Source organism: Lathyrus oleraceus, chromosome 7 (assembly GCF_024323335.1).
Source record: "Lathyrus oleraceus cultivar Zhongwan6 chromosome 7, CAAS_Psat_ZW6_1.0, whole genome shotgun sequence".
NCBI classification, from domain to species: domain Eukaryota; kingdom Viridiplantae; phylum Streptophyta; class Magnoliopsida; order Fabales; family Fabaceae; genus Lathyrus; species Lathyrus oleraceus.
In genome coordinates this window covers 264,330,540-264,350,472 of record NC_066585.1, presented here as the reverse complement: position 1 = coordinate 264,350,472, position 19,933 = coordinate 264,330,540, and the positions used below count along the sequence as shown (strand labels likewise).

At 29.8% G+C, this 19,933-nt stretch overlaps 1 protein-coding gene across 1 annotated transcript; it reads right to left on the bottom strand.

The window, feature by feature from the left end:
- Positions 1-2,110: 2,110 nt before the first annotated feature.
- On the bottom strand, positions 2,111-2,953 carry LOC127103344 (uncharacterized). The gene is made up of 2 exons (XM_051040610.1): positions 2,422-2,953; positions 2,111-2,244 (listed from the first exon to the last, which is right to left on the bottom strand). Exons 1-2 carry the CDS (start codon positions 2,951-2,953, stop codon positions 2,111-2,113), a joined length of 666 nt encoding a protein of 221 aa, XP_050896567.1.
- Positions 2,954-19,933: the final 16,980 nt, after the last annotated feature.

Sequence of the window (19,933 nt, the reverse complement as noted above, 5' to 3'; positions counted from 1 at the left end):
CGTACTAAAGCAATTGTCGCTTGTTCCTAATTTCAATACGGCGAGGCAATTGCATGAAGTGGCATGTTTTTATAATGCATATTTTAATTTTCTGCAGAAATATATTCTTACAAAAGGAAAATTATTACTACGAAAACTTCTGCAAATTTTAATAAAATCTATATTTTTCAAAACATATATTTGGAATTTTCGCAGGAAATGTCGTAGGAAATAATTTCGCAGAAAACTAAAGTATCCACAATAACAAGTTGCAATCAAATAACATTACATGATTTTGAGTGTACACCAATGTAACTACTTAGAATCACAATAGGAGAAGAAAAATGCATTCAATCATTAGAAAATTGTACTAAGTAGACAGGATCTACAATTTCCATTATATTTACAATAACAGGGACATTGTGTTATTGTTAGAGGGTCAGATACTGAAACTAAAACTTAAGCAGCTTAATAAATCACATGACATCTAAATTAATTAAAGACAGTGCTACTAATTCAATCCATGTTATCTCAAAGCAGTACCAAAGGAAATTAAAGTGAACAAATAAAACTATGTATGAGACTTATTCCCAACCAATCAACATAATACTGAAGGGTTATCTAAACCTAACTTATAATTCATCTTAAACAAGTTCATAAGAGGTTCCTGTTATCAAAACAAATTAAATCCAAAAAAGGGTTCCCATGTAACTTATAATTCCTTGACATTAAACAACAATATAATTAGGTTTTTTTAATTCAAACCCTAGTAACTAATACCTACACATTAATATCAAAACCTACAGAAACTAATACTATTGAGTGTATTTAATACAGTTGCGTGTTTTATGTGTGCTTAATTTAATCAACCGGTTCAAACAGGTTGAACTTGTTGCAATGTAGAACATGGTATGTTGTAAAACTAATTTAGATCCAAAGACAAAAAAAAACTTAAACCAGAAACTAGAAACCATAGTTTAAACCTCAAACTCATACAGTAAGACTCACTGAAAACAACACCTGCCTTATAAAATGAGTTTAAAACCTGAAGCAATAACAATTGTAAAATTAAATTTAGTAGTATGTTGTCGATCAAAGTTTCAACATGCATGTGTTTAGTCTTAAAACACAAATCATATATGTGTGCTAACAACTTAGTAACACAATAGAACTAGAAGAATTTATATCCAATTAAACCCAAGCCACAAAGGGACAAAAATAAGATCAAAGATTCCATTTGATGCAAACTTCACTCATGGGATTGGAACCATACAAGATTTGAGTTAAGGATTATTCTATCATGAAAAATATTTATTGACAATGGACATGAAACATGACATGAAAAAAAGGCTTCTTCTAGTTTCAAAATCTTGGGTGATTTGCATGCAGATGACAGAAGCATTCAAGATTTATAAACCAACTTTGTTTTAAACTTTTACACACACTATATTTTATAATCCTATAATTTTTATATTGTAATGTTTGACTATACACTCTCTTTCTTAATTTATACATTTTTCACCTTAAATTTCCATATTTCAAATTTTGTTTGTAAATTAAGCATAATTAAGAAATATTGAACGATAAATCTGATCCACTTAACCATTTCAAAGATTCTATTACCGCATATAAACCTCATCATCAATTGCCCTAAATCTGCAAACTGCATGCAACTGTATCCAATATATATCATATCTTCATATAGCCAAAAATGGATCACTTATAATATACTTTCTTATTTTAAAACTAACAAAATAAATACTAATTTACAGTAATGCTCCAACATAGATAAATATATAATAATAGGTTACTATTGCATAGATGTTCAACTTCCATTACACATTCAAAATCCAGAAAACACAACAATGAAAAAAGCAACAAACCAAAACAAACAAACTACTTAGTAGGCATGATTAAATATAAACAAAAACAAGTTGAACAATCTCTGCACCATCACTCAATTCTCTCCGCTTTCATCATCATGTGAAGAAGGTAACCTGTTCAAATCAAATTTTCTTATCCCTTCTTCATTTTCATCATCCGCCGCTTCAAGTGGTGCTGGTTCATTTCTCCTATTCCCACTTTGTGATGGTGGAAGTGGTGGTCCAAGTGCTGCTGCGGACCCCGCTGGTTAGCTTCTCTTTTTTCCTCCACTGCCGCCGCCGGCAGAAGGCCCTTCCTCTGTTGTAAGGGAGCGATTCAAATCAACAACAAGTCCTCTAACAACATGTTGCACTTCTTCATCCACCTGATTACCACCATCACCTGAAAACAATCAACCATATAAGAAAAACCACATTCATATAAATGTTCAATTAATCCAACAATCACATAAACATAAAAAAAAATAGTTTTATAATAATCTTAAACATGCTTTCAATTGAATATTTATTATAAAACTATAGTTAGTATAAAGTCATATATGTATATGTATATATATACCCTCAACCGCAGGCAATTGTGGTGGTTCAAAAGTAGGTGGCGAAAAGAAACCACGGTGCAGGCATTCGGGGTGTTTTCGCATGTGTCCAAACGCTGCCTTCCATGTCGCAATCTGTCTTCTACATTTTGGACAAGTTGGAGTTCCTTGAGGAGGGTTTCTAACTTGATTACTTTTTCTTTTCTTCGAGCCCTTACCACTACCACCAGCACCACCACCACTTCCCATCACAGGCACATTTACACCGTCCGCAGTAACAGCGATCACCAGAGACCTAGAGGCATCACCATCCTGGTCTCCGTCGTCTTCATTACCACCATCACCACTTTCATTTCCGTATATTTCATCATCACCCGCAGTTAACTCAGCCCAAACTTCCTCGGCAGTTTTCATGATAACATTTTCAGAAGAACCCTCGGCCTCAGGGATAGGGTTTGTTTCAGTGGGGGTGTTATCATGTTCAGATGGAGAGTGTGAAGGGGAAATCGGGGGAGAGTTGTTTGGGGTAGAATTTGTGTTCTTGGAAGGGTCCATTGCGATGATGATGATGATGTGATGATGATAATAATACTAAAAGAGAAAAGTGAGTGAGAATTGTGATTGTGTGTGGAAAATGTGAAGCGAATGTGAAGTATTTATGGTGATGAAAAATGGAGTATTAAGTTTACGTTACACTAAATTCATAAAACGCAACCATTTGCGAAACGATGCAAACATATAGTATTTGATTTTTAAATTCATAAAACACAACCATTTGCGAAACGATGCAAACATGCAGTATTTGATTTTGGTGGTGTCTTTTGGAGGGAAAAATAAATAGTATTTGACTGAAAAAAATAAAGCTATCTTTGAATTTATGAATTAAATTTTAATAATTATAATTATATTATATAAAAGAAAACTTATAATAAATGGCATTTTAGGATGCAATGATAGAAAATAATATTACTCCTATGTTAATCTATTTTGCAATGGAATTTGAAAATAAAGCTATCAAAATATGTCACAGACTAACTAGCCCCAATGACGGTGGTTTGAAAACATCACATAAAGACAAAAACAACCACCGACTATATTTCAGATAAACAACAATCAGACACGTGGACGTGTCCGATTTACAATCCTTAACTACTTTTGTCAGAAACTTAGTTTACTATAAATATTGAACTCTGAAGTAGAATTTGTAAGACAACAACATTATCAAACGGTTATACACCATGGGTGCTCTTGATCACATCTCTGACCTCTTTGACTGCTCTTACCGAAGAAGTTCCAAATACAAGAAAAAGTGCAAACAATTCCAGACGGTGGAGGTGAAAGTGAAGATGGATTGCGAAGGATGTGAGAGAAAAGTGAAGAAATCTGTGGAAGGGATGAAAGGGGTGACACAAGTGGAAGTTGAACGGAAAGCAAACAAGGTAACCGTTACGGGTTACGTGGAGCCTTCCAAGGTGGTGAAACGAATCGTGTATCGAACGGGGAAAACGGCTGAGCTATGGCCTTATGTTCCATACGACGTGGTTTTATTAATTCCTTGACATAAAGTGAATGCGGGTTTAGAAGATATTATAGAGAAAGGTTGTATCTACATAAAGTTTAATGATTGAAAATAAAATGTATATAAGGTGAGATGGAAATGGGAAGAAGCACCGTGGTGTTATGCGGTTCAACGTTCATGGTCGGAGCAAGAACTGAGAGAATTGGTGTAAGGTGAACAGTTACAGTGCTTGTGTGATTTTATATTGAACCGAAGCAAGTAATCTATGGTTTGTTGGTGGAAGGAAATAAGTATTATGGAAGGTTGTGCTGAGATTCTTAGAAGATGAGAAAAGGTGTTGTGAGGTGAAACTTCATGAAGAAAAGAAGAACATCAAAACTTATTCATAACGGTGGTGAAATGATATTTTACATGAAGCAGGATTTTGTTATGGTGTTGGTATAGTATGTACATGAATAATGGTGGGAAGAAAAGAGATAAAAGGTTTTTTTTTGCAGTAATGAATGAGAAAAGGGTTAGTGAGGTAACGTTGGGGAGGGGAGTATTTTTCTGAGTAAAAAAAATTGAATGTGAAGATGATAATGGATGTGAAACCAGAGGGAGGACGAGGCTGAGAACCTAAAAAATAAACTTTTTTTTCTTTGTTTTTTTGTAATCTTTTGAAATGAATGAGAGATGATTAAAGTGAGTTGAGAGGCGCGGCGCTACCGGTCCCCCCTTCTTGTTCATGCATTGGCCCCTTATATAGGATGACAACTAGGGTTTTTATAAATAATAAAAGTCTAAAGTCCCCTTTGAATATTTGTTTAAGAGACTAAAATAAATAAAAGTAAATAAACTAAAATAAAAATAAAAACACAAAAAAAAACATAACTAATCCTATTTAAATATTTTGAACATTTTATCGTAAAAATAAAAATTGAAAGACTCAAAATGAATAAAACTCACACGCAAATTTTGAAATAAAAGTGATCGGCTAAAAGACTCAAGCTGATTACAATGCGATAGAAAAAGTAGTAAAAAAAACGAGCACGTCAGGTTAAACTACGCGAACAGTAGATTAATAAAATTGATGTATTCATGTTCAATTTTGAAATTTTCGTCAGTTTATTTCACGTACATTTGAGAATTAGTTTGATCGATCTGTCTGTAAATCCGAAAGTTTAATCTGGTTGACATTTTGGGCACTATTAGGGATGAAATGCATGTTATGCTTTGTGGATGATACGAATGTCACGACGTATGTATCGATTCAATGATTCAGGGTCAAAATTGGGGTATGACACACAAAGGTTGTTGTTTAACAAGACAATAATTGTGCAATTATAAAAAGTACCGATAGAGGGAAGGGTTTGAGTTTGAATGCGATAAAATAAAAGTTGTTCTGAATTAATAAGAAAGCAATTAGATTTTGTATAGGATCCCTTATTTCTCCCCCGTTGATGTCTAATGCATTACATGAATGAGAATTTTATTATATTTTCACGACGAATTAACCCAACCACTATACTCAATTCCTTGGTGTATAACTCACTAATTACCACTTGGGGTCTTTTTTCCCTATTCAACCATCATAAGTGAAATTAAGCGATGCACAAAACGTTAATTCAACTGCCACTACTCGAGGCCTCCTATCCCCATTCAACCAGCATAATTATATTAATTTCCCTAGTTCCAACATATAGACTAATAATAGTCGGTATTCCCTATGTGGCCAAGATCATATTAAAAGAGTATCTCATATAAAAAGCATTAATCAAAATAAACAATTGAATATATATATATATATATATATATATATATATATATATATATATATATATATATATATATATATATATATATATATATATATATATATATATATATATATATATATATATATATATATATATATATATAACTCCAATTATTCATGAAATGGAAAATTAAACATATGTCCAAACAGGTTCAAAATATGTTCATCAAACAAAACCTAACTTAGAGATGTTTAACTACTCATAACGATACAGTCAAATACCAATTGATTAGATGAAGATCGCATCAGAAAATCCTTGAAGTACTGACTTCAAATGACTTCCAATGCTCTCAAAATTGCCCTCTTGGTGCTTTTTACCGCCACTTTCAGTCTAAAATGCAGATTCTGACCGTTGGAATGATTAGTTTACCTCAATGCATCACACCTAAACCATAGATTTTGATTCACTATAGTTGGAAAAATGATGAGTTCATGTTGTCAAGGTTTCATGTACGTTCAATTGAGATCAAACAACCTATATTATAAAATCAGTATGTTTACTATTTTAAAAATTCAAAATTATATTAAATATGAATCATCCAACCTTGTTCAAACATTATAAATATTGTGACAGCGTGAATGCTGCAAAATGCCAACTACAGCGAATCCAATTTCCTAAACCACAACACTTTTTTTTCATTACATAGACTTGTTTCTTATTTTTTTTTTTTTGATACTTTATAGAAAGCTAAAACAAAAAGTAAAGTGAAAGGACACAAATTTGAAAAATTTATCCTACATGATTATAATAGATATGGTGGTTCTAGAGGTGAGAATGAGGCTTTTTCAGATGGATTTGGCTAATGAGGCGGCACCGAAGGTGATTTTGGAGAATTAACACTGATCAAATATTGAATATTTGATATCTATCATGAAAAAATTACAATAAAATGGTTTGGTCGGATGTTGTTGCAAATATGAGAGTTTTGCTAGTGGTCGTTGTAATTTTGGTGGTTTCGCTAGTGGTCGCAAAAGTGGATCTGTGAACTTTGACTCAACGAAAATCGTTGAAGATATTTGTTTGTTTGTGTTTTGTATTTATGTCGTAAGCATTGCTAGAGACTAAACATACACTAACAATGGTTGTTTGATAATAACTGACAAATTTCCAATCAGATCTTTAGGATTTATGGTTTCTTCTTTTGGCTTGTTTTCTATAGTTCTCTTGAGAGCATATTTTTATTTCAATTTTTCATATGAATTTTTGAATGAATTAGAGAACTTTTGAGACATTTCTTTGAAAGCAAGCTGTGAGGATTTAATTTGCTCACCAATAACTATTTTATTGTTGAAATATGTTTGTTTATGAAAAGAGTTTTGAAAAAATTCTTTGACCGAAGATGTTAGAGTAGAAATTGAATAATGTTGATTTTGTTGTTGAGAAGTGTATAAAGGGGCATATAAAATATATGGATTTGGATTGAAAATAGAATATTATTGATTTAAAGAATGAAATTATCGATTGATAGTTTCGAGAACAAGAACACTATCAAAACTAAAGAAAAATAAAATATTTTAAAAACTAAAAAGACGATAAAACTATCTAATAAAAATAATTTTATTTAATTTCATCATATATTTAAATATATATATATATATATATATATATATATATATATATATATATATATATATATATATATATATATATATAAATTTAATATTTAATTTATCTATTTAATTATAATTCTCCGCTCTAACCTGATATTTTCCGCACACTATATTTTATAATTGTACCACTTTCTTATATAATAATATTTTTCATATATTATTTTCCGCACACTACATTTTATAATTGTTCTATTACCATTTGCATTGAAGATGATATAATTTATTTTGTTAATAAAATATATATGATTATACAACTCGCATAATTGATTAAAAAAAATAAAATAAATAATCATATATTTGTTTTATTTTTTATCATAAAATAATTATAAATGATCCATATTATCATATATTTTAAATACAATTTGATTCACACAATGCTTATGAATTTAACAATCATACGACTATACAGTTCATTTTATAACTAAAAATCATATTAGTGTGTTCAACTATTTATAATAAAAACTCATGTGATATTTGTTACTTTCTATTTTTTATCAACTACATATTCTATTTTTTATTATTATAAGTCGTCTGAGAAAAAGTTTATACCTTTATTAATAATTTATAAGGTATTTTACGATACCAATGAATTATTTAATATTATTTTTATATTGTATTTTTAAGTATTTGTTATTTTCTCTTTTTTTTCAATTCTTTAAATTTGTCTTTAATAGATTATAATTAAAAAAAATGTAGTTTTGTTTTAAACTTTTACACACAGTATATTTTATAATCCTATACTTTTTATATTGTAATGTTTGACTATACACTCTCTTTCTTAATTTATACATTTTCACCTTACTTTTTTATGTGTTATATTACTTTATTTTATATTAAATTTAATTATTTTATCTTATAAAATATTTATGAGCCACATAGTTGATTAAAAAAATGAAGTATAAGTTTTATGTTGTCATCATACAATAATTAAAAAATTATTCATATTATCATATAATTTTAAATACTATTAGTTATGACTTAGTACAACCAGGCCTCCAAAAAATAAAGTTTTATATTTTAAATTTCAAAATAAAATCTTAAAATAAAAATAAAAATAAAAAAATAATAGTGACAATGTGACTAATTGTTTGTTTAACATGTCAAAATAATAAATAAATAAATAATTGAGAGAGAGGGGGAGATGGAGAGAGACAATTACACACTTCATCATTTAAAATTAGACAACTAAATAGTATAAATTAAAGATAGTATTCTAACAATTAAAACTAAACAATGTGATAATTTTTTTTATTTTACATAAAAGATAAATTATTTAACAATTAAAACAAAACAATGAGATAAATAAATCAAATAGATGATAATTTAATTGAAAGAAGTAAATTAAGACTAAGGAAATTTATAGAAAAAAACATTTAAAATACTTTATTCTAATAAATCAGAAGTAAGACTAAGGAAATTTTCTAATGAAACAATGGAATCAACTTTATTGTTTTTTTTTTTTAAATTAAATTAAGATTATGTGTGAAAAGTTTTTGTTAAAAATCACTTTTTCTTGATATCATACACGAAAGTGAATGTTGAAATATGATAGGTACCAAATACGTATTCAAACAAATTTAAATTTACATGATGTAAGTTATTTGATGAAAGTTTTTTATTCAAATGAAATGAAAAAGGAGGTAATGGACAATTGCATAAATAAAAAAGAATTAGTTTAACATAAAGAAAAAAAGAAAAAATATTTTAAAATTTTACAAGAATATTTTTATTAAAAGGTATATTATTTGACTTAAGAGGAGGAGTTCAAAATCAAGATTCTATTTGTTATCTTAATAAAGTTCAAAATCTATAACTTTTTATACTAATACATATAGCAGGTTATAAATACAAAGTACCATAAATGATATAGTATATTTGTTATCACACAACTAAACTAACTCTCCTGCATAAGAGTTGACCGCAAAATTTGTAATTCCTTCTCTTCCATTATATTTCATACAAATCTGGTATATTTTTGAAGTCAATATAATAATATGAGTAAAAGATATTATAAGAATAAAAGAAAATTCAAAATATTCTATTAAATATTTTATTTTATATATTATTAAAAGAATTAAAAAAAAGCTACATATCATCAAAAGATATGAGTTAAATTATATTGTCTTATCCAAATATTGTTACATTAAATTGTCTGTGTTATTAGAGTATTTTAATATCTAGACATATACTCAAATTCAAATTCAAATATATAAAATACATAAAGAGTATTCAACTTCAAAAATCAATCACTAAGCAAAGTTCTTTTTTTTATTCCAATTTAATATAATAAAATATCAAATAAGCACTCATACGTAGGATTTTCGAAATCTTGTCAAAGATAATATATTTTATAATAAAGTGTTTACATCATCCAAAAAAAATTAAGGTATAATGCCAATGCGCACCATACTTTTTTTTAATAAATATCATATATTCTCTTGATTTCTAAATATAATCGAGGGAAAAAATAATTTATGATATACTTCTAATCCCAACAAATGCAATTTATATTTTTATTTCTTTAAAAAATATGTATATATATATTTTTTTAAATTAATGATCTATTCATTCAATTATCTTTAATAATCGAGGGATTAGACAACCAGATTTTATTATAAAAATACTCGTTAATGATATTTTATCTTAAACTTAATTTATATGTAGTCTCTCCAAACTTGTACGCATCATACTTTGTGATGGATTGCAAGACAGAATTTTTTTCAATGTTCTTCTTTCTTGAACAAAATATTTTTTCTGCTCTTGTAATTTATCCCATAATGGTGTTGATGTTGTTGTATTTTTGGAATAACCTTCCTATATTGTCAATCAAATAAAATACTTCATAATTTATTATTTTTATCGGATTGACACTATTGAGAAATTTATTCCTAAATATGTTATAAATCGCGAGCATGTTTATCGAGTGAATATGTTACGGTAGAAGTTGAATAAGGTTGATTTTGCTATTGAGAAGTATATGAAGGGATATTAGCGGCATATGAAATATATGGATTTGGGGTTGAAAATGGAATGTTAATTATTTAAAGAATGAGATTATCAATTGATAGCCTCGGGAACAAAAACACTATCAAAACTAAAAATAAAACTATAATATTCTAAAAACTAAAAAGATGATAAAACAATCTAATAAAAATAACTTCACTTAATCTTATTCACATATTCAAATGTGTCAAAAGACACTACATATATAAATTAATTTAATATCTAATTTATCTGTTTAATTATAATTTTCTGCTCTAACATAATATTTTTCGCACACTATATTTTATAATCGTACCACTTTCTTATATAATAATATTTTCCTCTATATTCTTTTCCTTAATCTATACAATTTTCAACCCTTATTCTTTTATATCATGTTCTATTACTATTTGCATTGAAGATGATTTATTTATTTTGTTAATAAAGTATATATGATTATACAACTCACATAATTGATAAAAAAAATTTAAAAAAATAGTCATATAATTGTTTAATTTTCTCTATAGTATGAGAGTGAAAATTGTGTTTTAATGAGAAATGATTTGAATACTTGAGAAATGAATCACTTATTTCTTTAAATAGGGAAACTGTTGGTAACTGAATGTGTGACAATGCGTGGATTACGGTCATCCGTTAATTTGATCTGGACAGTTGGTGAGGTCCTCACGAGAAGGATTACATGTTTAGTGAAGGGAACGAGTCTACCTGTTTTTCATTCAATACTTCTTTATTGGGCCTTTGTCTTTTTGGTCTTGTGGACAACCCGAAACAGTTACCCCCCAAAACCTTATTTTTATTTTGCAAGCAAGGATTTGTGACACATATTCTTACCTGGTCAGGAAATCCTTGGTCTTGGAAGCTCTAGATGGGACGTTGTCATTCTTGGGAATAGGCACATTAAATTCCTTTATTGTAAGATGTAAGGTAAAGTTGGGAAAGACTCACATGTTTCCCTATGTTAGTCATTAATGATGTTTCTCCTTCTTTAAAGTACTTGAGTGTCTTTTTTGAACATGTTTTTAGGAAATCTTAGTCGTTGGTGGTGTGCAATGTATCATGCGGACTTTAATGCTCGAATATGGTATAAAGGGTATTTGAAGCTTCATTTTTACCTTTTTTGTGGTTAACGGTCTGTAAAAAAGAGTATTTTTGCTTCCTTTATCGTTCTTATCTGAGAGTGTTCTTGTTCTAGTGTTGGATCAAGTCTAAACGACTTTGTTTATTGGACATGGTTTTGCATGTTTTATTGTTCATTCCTTTGAGTCCCAAAGTTCAACATTCTCCTATTGCCCATGTCCCCTTTTTCTAGGATTTCTAACATAGTGAGTGTTTAATCACTTTTTTTTTCTTATGAAACTTACTATATTGTTAGTGTTTTCTCTTAAGGGTGGCATTGTTTGAGCTTGCTTGTTGCATTGCGATTGCATTAGTTTTTCTTTCACAACATATTTTAATCATTGAAATCGTGTCAACCTCAACTAACATGGATGATAAGGATATTTCAGGCGAGTGGGTGGATTTATACATACTGGGAACTATTTCTGGTTTTGTTCATGAAGATATTTTTGACCAAGTTTTAAATGACTTGGGTCTTACAACTAATTGGGAGTGTTTCCCTCAAATGGTGGTAAGAGAATTTGCATCTAATACCATAGGTGTGTCATTCTTTTTCATGAATGATTATTCTCCCTCATAGGTTATCGCCTTCCTTTCAATTAATTTGAAGTCAGGGTATTGAACCATTTGCTTATTCCCCCTTCATAGTTACATCCATTGAATTAGGCATCTTTTAAAGTTTTCCAACATTTGTGCGAGTATAAGGGGTAAGCTGACCATGAAATTGCTTTTTATAATTTTTAAACTCAAAATAGCCCTAACTATGCGAACGATTATGGTTTGCTCTCCTTGAAGAAAAACATCAGATACTTCGAGACTTATTTTGATAGTGTGAAGAATTTCATGGATTGATTTATACCTGGTCATTCATCTTAACAAATAAGTGCATGTGAAGATCTACAACTTATAACCTGGTCATCCATATGTGTGCACATACGTCTTTTGTAAGTATTGGACCCAAAGTCACTACTTGACGGGGGAGGGATCATAAGTTTGCAAGGAAGGGGACCGGTTTTATGAGGAATTATACTTGAAGAACCAGTTGGTGGTCTTCTTTCTGTAAGGAGCTTGGCTATGTTAGTGGAGTTTTCCCGTCTAAGAGGCGTCAAGAAGCCGACGATAAAGTATCACTACTACAAATTTAATCTACAATACCACACATTTAATAGTGTTTTTATGTTAAATGTTATTAAATATATCAACTGAAAATCTATAATAACACTTTTCTCACATGCGTTATTATAAGTTATAATAGACTAAAAAATGGTCTGGACGTATAATAACGCTTTATCCAAAACACAATTATAGGTTGAAAAAAATTGTTTGAGCCTATAATAAAGCTCTATCAAAAGTGCAATCATATGTAGCGATACAAAAAAAAATTAATGTCCTTTATTAGCACTTTACCAAAAACGCTATCTTAGATAAAGAGAAATAGAACAATAAAAATGAAATATTTGCATGCCAACCAAATTCGAAATTGAGACATTGTGCTTAAATTTTACTTTGCGCCTATAATAGCTTTTTACCAAAGTGATATATTATGATAGTCGTCATTACACAACTTTTATGATTAAATTCGAATGAATTCAGAAGAATACTGACTAAAAGCAAAGACAAAGTGTGAAGAAGTAAGCAAAAATCCAAGACAAATGAGATATAAACACTTAGTGAAATTTGTGAAGGAAAAGGAAGAGAAATGTGTGATGAGGTTTGCATCGCAACATGATACTGATTTTCGCGGCGATGATACTTTTTCCGCTGACACAGTTTTTTCTATTTAAGGGACTATTTGGCCACTTTTTCGAGGGTTCAGAATCAAAGAGAGAAAATGACGGCTATGGTCATTCAAGGAGCGATTTTTGAGCACATTGGAGTCATTGAAGAGAAATTATTCCATATATTTTAATAATGAATACTTCTCCACTCATGGTATTTGTAATCTTATCAATGAGTAGATAAGTTCCTCTATATTAGGGCTTTTTTAGATGAACCTTGTTTTTACTCTGTTGGGTCATATGTATGTTTGAGAATTATTGTGTACTTTTAATGTTAATATCTTATTTAAATTGTTCTCGTGTTAATGTTTTTTGTTGCTTATGGGCGTATGAATCAATCTAGATAATTAGGGATTTCTGACCATTAGTCTAATGAGCTAGGCAATTTATTCAACTTTGTAATGAGCTTGGAATAAAAATTAGAAGTTGTTGCTAATGAATTAACGCGCTTAGAACACTTAATTTAACCTTGAATTGGCCTAAGGAATTAGGGAATTACCGTATAAATTAGTGAGTTGCATACAAATGAATTGGATGTAGTGGTTATGTTAATTTGCAGTAAGATGATAATATAATTGAATCTCAAGAGGCACACAGTTCATCAACAGGTAAAAACAAGGGGATTCGATAATAAAGTCCTAACCACCTTCGCAATCTTGAATTTGATCTTTTTAAATTCTCGTTTTATAACCGCTTTTCTAACAACCCCTCCCCCCACCAATTAAGTACTTAAAATTGCACGTAATTAGCTTGTTAAATTACAATCCTCGTGGAGACAAACTTATTTTATTACTTTGACGTTATCAGTACACTTGTCGAGAGGTCATCAAGTTTTTGACGCCGTTGTTAGAGATTGTTGATTTCAACAAGATAATTTTGTGTGAAGTATGTTATCTTTAAACTTTTAGGATTAAATTTGAATTTTCTTTGTTGCTAATTTTCATTTTATCTCTATTTTTATTTTAGTTTGTTTTAGTTCTTATTTCTTAGTTGGTTGGTGTAAATACCTAGAATTCTTTTTTTTTATTTTATTTTTATTTTTATTGTTACTATTTTAATTTGAGTTTTTCTTTTCTATTTTTAGTTAATTTTTTTATCTAGTTTGTTTTGCTATCTTTAAATTTTTATGTTTAAATTTGAATTTTATTCATTGCTATTTTCTATTTTATCTCTATTTTTTTTAGTTGTTTTAGTTCCTATTTCTTAGTTGGTTAGTGTAAATACCTAGAATTCTATTTTTTAATATTTTTTTATTGTTACTATTTTAATTTTAATTTTTTCTTTGTTATTTTTAGTTAATTTTTTTATCTAGTTCAGTGCTACTGAAATATTTTTCTTCTGATTGTGTATGTGAGGTAAAACAAGGCATGTATAATGGAGTTGACTCTCAAGTTATTCTGTTAGCGCAACTAACTTCAAGCTTTATCAAAGCAACTTGTTGCCTCAACTCTAGTTCCAACAAATATTAATCTAGGCAGGGCATTACGGTGTGATTTTTGAGGAGAAGGCCACACAAATTACAGGTGTTCAAAACTGAATCAACCCAATAGAAAACCGCAAACCAAACTAAATCAAACCAAAAACTGCAAAAAAAAATTATTTGGCTAGAATGTGTTTAGGCCATATTTTAACAAAACTGCTCAGTTCAGTTTGGTTTGCGGTTTGTATTTTGCAAACTAAACCAAACCGAATCAAATTACATTATATTACATCTCAAATTTCACTTAATTCACATCTAACCCAAACCTAAACCTATTATGCTTTAACCTTATGATTACAAACAATTTTCTCTTCCTCACTGTTGTGAAATGATATCGCCAATAACATAACAAAGTTATGAGATAAAGATTGAGTTTCTTGATCAAACACAAGAAACGCTATTAAGTTTTACAAAAGAGAGGGAAGAGGGAATAAGAAGAATTTTTTTTTGTTAAAACTACTTTATTATTCACTTACTTAATAAGGGTTCAAAGATTACAAGTGAATAACAACAATTAACCTCTCTCAACAACCTGAGAGAAGTAGTTTATTTATAGACTACTAAGTCAACTTAATCAACAAGCTAACTTAAACAATTGAGCTTAAACAAATGCCCAAATCGACATACTAACTTAGAATATGAGTTAACATATTTCGACAACATGTTTGAACAAACTTCTACTACAACATGCACAACTTCTGTCAAAATATCAAGCTATCCCTGTCGAGATTAGAGTTTAGTCTAAATTCTCACACTCACACTTAGGGTTTTAGTTTCAGCCTTCTCAAATCTCTCTTAGTATTATCACACATTCTCCTTCATATACATGTTGCCTCTTCTTCTTTAATCTATACTCTCTTATATTCTTTTTTTTCATCTTCTCATTTTTATGCTACTGTTCTCTCTTTCAATTTTATTTTTATCACACCTCTTATCTAATCTCTCATATCTTTTGTTCTTTATGTTTCATTTTCACTAATCTCTCATCTCCTCTATTTTTATTATTATTTAGTAGTGTAGAAATGACTAAATATAAAGTTATATTGTCATCTATATGTGTATGTATGGCTTGATAATTTTTTTTGTAAAAAATAGAACTAACCAAACCAAACCAAACTGCATTTGGCTGATTTGGTTTGGTTCAGTTTTATTTCTAAAAGCCAACCAAAATCAAACCAAACCACATGTTTTTTCTCTTACGGTTCAGATGACTTTTAGCATAAAAACGCTAAAATTGTACCGCGAACACCCCTAACACAATTGGTTATTGTGTACCATATGTTGAAGAAGCGAATTATTCAAGAAATTATCAAGAGCTAGGCCCTTACTTCAACACCTATCCAAGGTGGGATGATCATTCAAGTTGTAACGGGGGTAATAGTCAAATTTAAAATTTAACCAATAACCTCTTCAAGATGCACTACCAAGGACGTCATCCCTTCTAGAGGAAACTTTAAACAAATTTATGAGGGATGCTCAAAAGAATTTTAGAACAAGTGAGACCACTTCAGAAATACCTGAAATAGAGTCATCTCTTCTAGAAGAGACTGTGAGCCAATTCATGTTGACTCAAAGCAAGTTGGAAATAACAAACTCAAAAGTTGAAGCATTTTCCAAGAACCTTGAAGCATCCAACAAGAACATAGAAGCATCCATCAAGAATATTGAAAATCATATTGAGACAGTTAGCTAAACATGTGGCAACTTAAAATTGGAGGTTTTAATGGGAATATGTTGGATAGTTCTAAGAGTGATGAAGTTGAGAGATAAGTCAAAGATGAATGGTAAGTAGTTGATGAAGGAGGAGTTAAAAAAGAAAAATAAGAAGAAAGATGCATGCCATTAGATAACATTGAATCAATAATAGAAAAACTTGAGGCAGAAAATAAATATGGGAAAAGAGCAAGAATGGTAAGCAAAGATGATATAGTTTTTGATTCAATTGTTTGTCTAAATGCAGATATCCAACAAGAAAATATTCAAAAAAATCCCCTAAAAGCTATTGTAGCAATAAGGAAGATGGGAGAGAAGAAATAGATATAGTATTGGATGTCATTTATGCATTGTTCGTTACTATCAAGTTGAAGAAGATATGGAAGTCACGTCATCAATATCTCAAGTTCATGGGAGTACTATCAAACAAAAGAAAGAAGAAGGATGGTGTGTTTTTTATGTCATATATGTTGTCCTAACAAAGGAGCAAAGGATCAAGCTTAGGACATTAGAAAAGAGCTTAATGGAAGGCAACCCATCATTTTTAGTTTTCAGTTTTAGTTTATTTCAGTCTATTTCCCCTTTTGTACTATGATTCAAGGAAGAGTAATAGCTAGCTCTCAAGGATGATCCCTTTAGTATTTCTCTTTGTTTGAAATTAATGAACTTGTTTTCCTTTGTTTTTCTTTCAGATTTTAATTTTCTACCTTATCAGCGCCTTGATGAAAAAGAAAAAGAAAAAGTCACCAGTAAAATAAAAGAATGAAAGAGATCAACAATGAAGTTTTCATGCAGATTGAAGGTTGATAAAGAAAAGGGAAATCGACCACCTATACTCAATCACCAGTTATCTCAGCTAGTAAGGTTTGAGCCAAATATTTTCCATTATTTACTTTTCCTTTTTATGAGAGTCTCCATGCATTAGTCATTTTCTAAAATTTGAATTTTTTATGATTTTGAGTCTACTTGTCTGAAAAATGCACACTGGGGCAGTTGTTTGTGAAAACTCTGAGCCTTTTTAAGACAAGTTGTTTTAATATGATGATATTCGTTGTTTAACTCATATGAGCTTAAACCCTTTCTTTCCGTGACATAACCATATTATATATCCATTGACTTGAAAGATAAATTATTTACACCCTCTTTGGAGTTAGGTAGAAATAATTGTTTTACTTGTTGATGTAAAAGAATAAGTTTGAGGTTGCTCTTGGAAGTTAGCAACAAATAAGTTTGGGGTTCGGGTACTAGAGAAATTTGTCACAAAAAAAAAAAAGAAAAAAAAAGAAAGCAAATAAGAAGTAAAATAGCTTCTTCAAAAAATATTTTGTGAAAAATAGGACCAATAACATGCAAATTATCTAGTACCAAGTGCATTATAAAAGAGTGACGTAGAAGGAATTTGATAACATCAGGAAAATTAGGTACTTAACTCCAAAGGTTTAAGCCTAATATCCTAAATTATCCTACCTTGACATAAGTCACGTTATAACATGAAAACGACCTAAAAATATGTGTTTGAATATGACTTTGATTGATTCGGTTAGAAAATGTTCAAATTCATGGTTAAATGCTCATGTATGTTGATTGAGTGATTATCCTGTCAAGTTGAGTGCATAATTGCGAGATGAGAGACGGGTTGAGTATTCATAAGTCAGAAGAACTTTTCCGAGGGAACTAAATTGTTGATCAGAAAAAGGTGACATTCATTTGTAAGGGTGATCATTTTAATTCTGATAAAATATTTAGTGTGTAGATAGGTTATTTGAGGACAAACAACAATTCAAGTTTGGGGTTGTGATGACAGTCGTCATTACGTGATTTTTATGAGAAAATTTGGATGAATTCAGAAGAATATTGACTAAAAACAAATGAAAAAATAAGCAAAAATCCAAGACAAAGAAGAAATAAATACTTAGTGAAATTTGTGAACAAAAAGGAAAAAAAACATGTGATTTACCATTGGGTTTCTCGCGCCGGTGATGATGATTGCATCGCGGTGCGATACTTAATATCGTGGTCGCGATGGTACTTTTTCAGCTGATACTTTTTTCTATTTAAGGGACTAATTTGTCACTTTTTCAAGGGTTCGGAATCAAAGAGAGAAAGTGACGGCTAGAGTCACTCAAGGAGCAAGTTTGGAGCACATTCGAGTCATTGGAGAGCAATTCTTCCATATTTTTTGGCGATGAATACTTCTCCACTCATGATATTTGTTATCTTATCACTAAGTAGCTAAGTTCCTCTATAATGACTTTTTGAGATAATCCTTGTTTTTACACTGTTGGACCGTATGTCTGTTTGAGACTTGTTGAGTACTTTTAATATTATTATCTTATTTAAATTGTTCTTGTGTTTAATGTTTTTTGTCGCTTACAGGCGTATGAATCGATCTAGATAATTAGGGATTTCTGACTGTTAGTCTAATTATCTGAACTAGACAATTTATTCAACTTTGTAATGAACTATGAATAGGAATTTAGAAGTTGTTACTAATGAATTAACGCGCTTAGAATGTCTAATTTAACATTGAATTGTCCTAAGAAATTACAAAATTATTGTATAAATTAGTGCGCTGCACGTCAAGGAATTGGGTGTAGTGGTCATGTTAATTCACATTGAGATGATAATATAATTGAAACTCAACAGGTACATAGTTCATCAACGAAGGAGATTCAATAATAAAGTTTTAATTGTCTTCGCAATCTTGAATTTCATTTTTTAAATTCTCGTTTTACAACAGTTTTTTATAATTAAACCCCTTAATTAATTACTTACGATCGCGTGTGTAATTAGTTTGTTAAATTACAATCTTTATGGAAAGATCTTATTTTATTATTTCTAGATCCACTTGCCGAAAAGTTGTCACAATAAAAACGTAAATTTTGCATGTCAACCGAATTTGAACACTAGGTCGGGCTATTTAACAAGTTTGAGAATATTAGTGAAACATATTAATATATCATAATAAAAACATTATTACAGAAAAAAGTTTAATCAATCAAATGTTTCTTCCGTCAAAATATCCGACGCTTCTTCATATTGTTTTCACGAAATTGTTCCCGCTAGCTACAATTCAGTCCAATCTTAAGAAAATTTTCAATTTTTTTCCTTCAATGCAAAATGCACTCCCATCAAAACCTTAATTTGTTGTTTCTCACCTCCTTCGAATCCTAAAAATTCATAGATTTGTTGTATCAATCATTCAAACCCTAAAACACCATTGGTTTGTTATGTGTCCTGCTCTTAATCCTTCTTTAAACAATCACAACGCCAATAATCACGAAGTAGCTCCCGCATAGCTCCATTTGCATCATATCTCTTTGTCTCTCTTCAAAGCTTCATAATCATTATTTCAAAGCAAAAAATAAGATAGTCTTCAAAGCATAATCATACAAAAGTCGATATTTTTCTTCTTATAATTGACATGAATGTAAGGTGTTTGATTAAATGTCTCATAGAAACAAAATGTTAATTATTCAAAATGATTGTGATCTTGTTTCATTTACATGGCTTGAGA

What these genes read in the sequence shown, in the direction of transcription:
- LOC127103344 (XM_051040610.1), bottom strand. Translation starts at nt 2,953, where the DNA reads ATGGACCCTTCCAAGAACACAAATTCTACCCCAAACAACTCTCCCCCG. An exon ending in ACAATTGCCTGCGGTTGAGG is followed by an intron (nt 2,245 to 2,421) that starts GTATATATATAC and finishes GATTGTTTTCAG; the next exon opens with GTGATGGTGGTAATCAGGTG.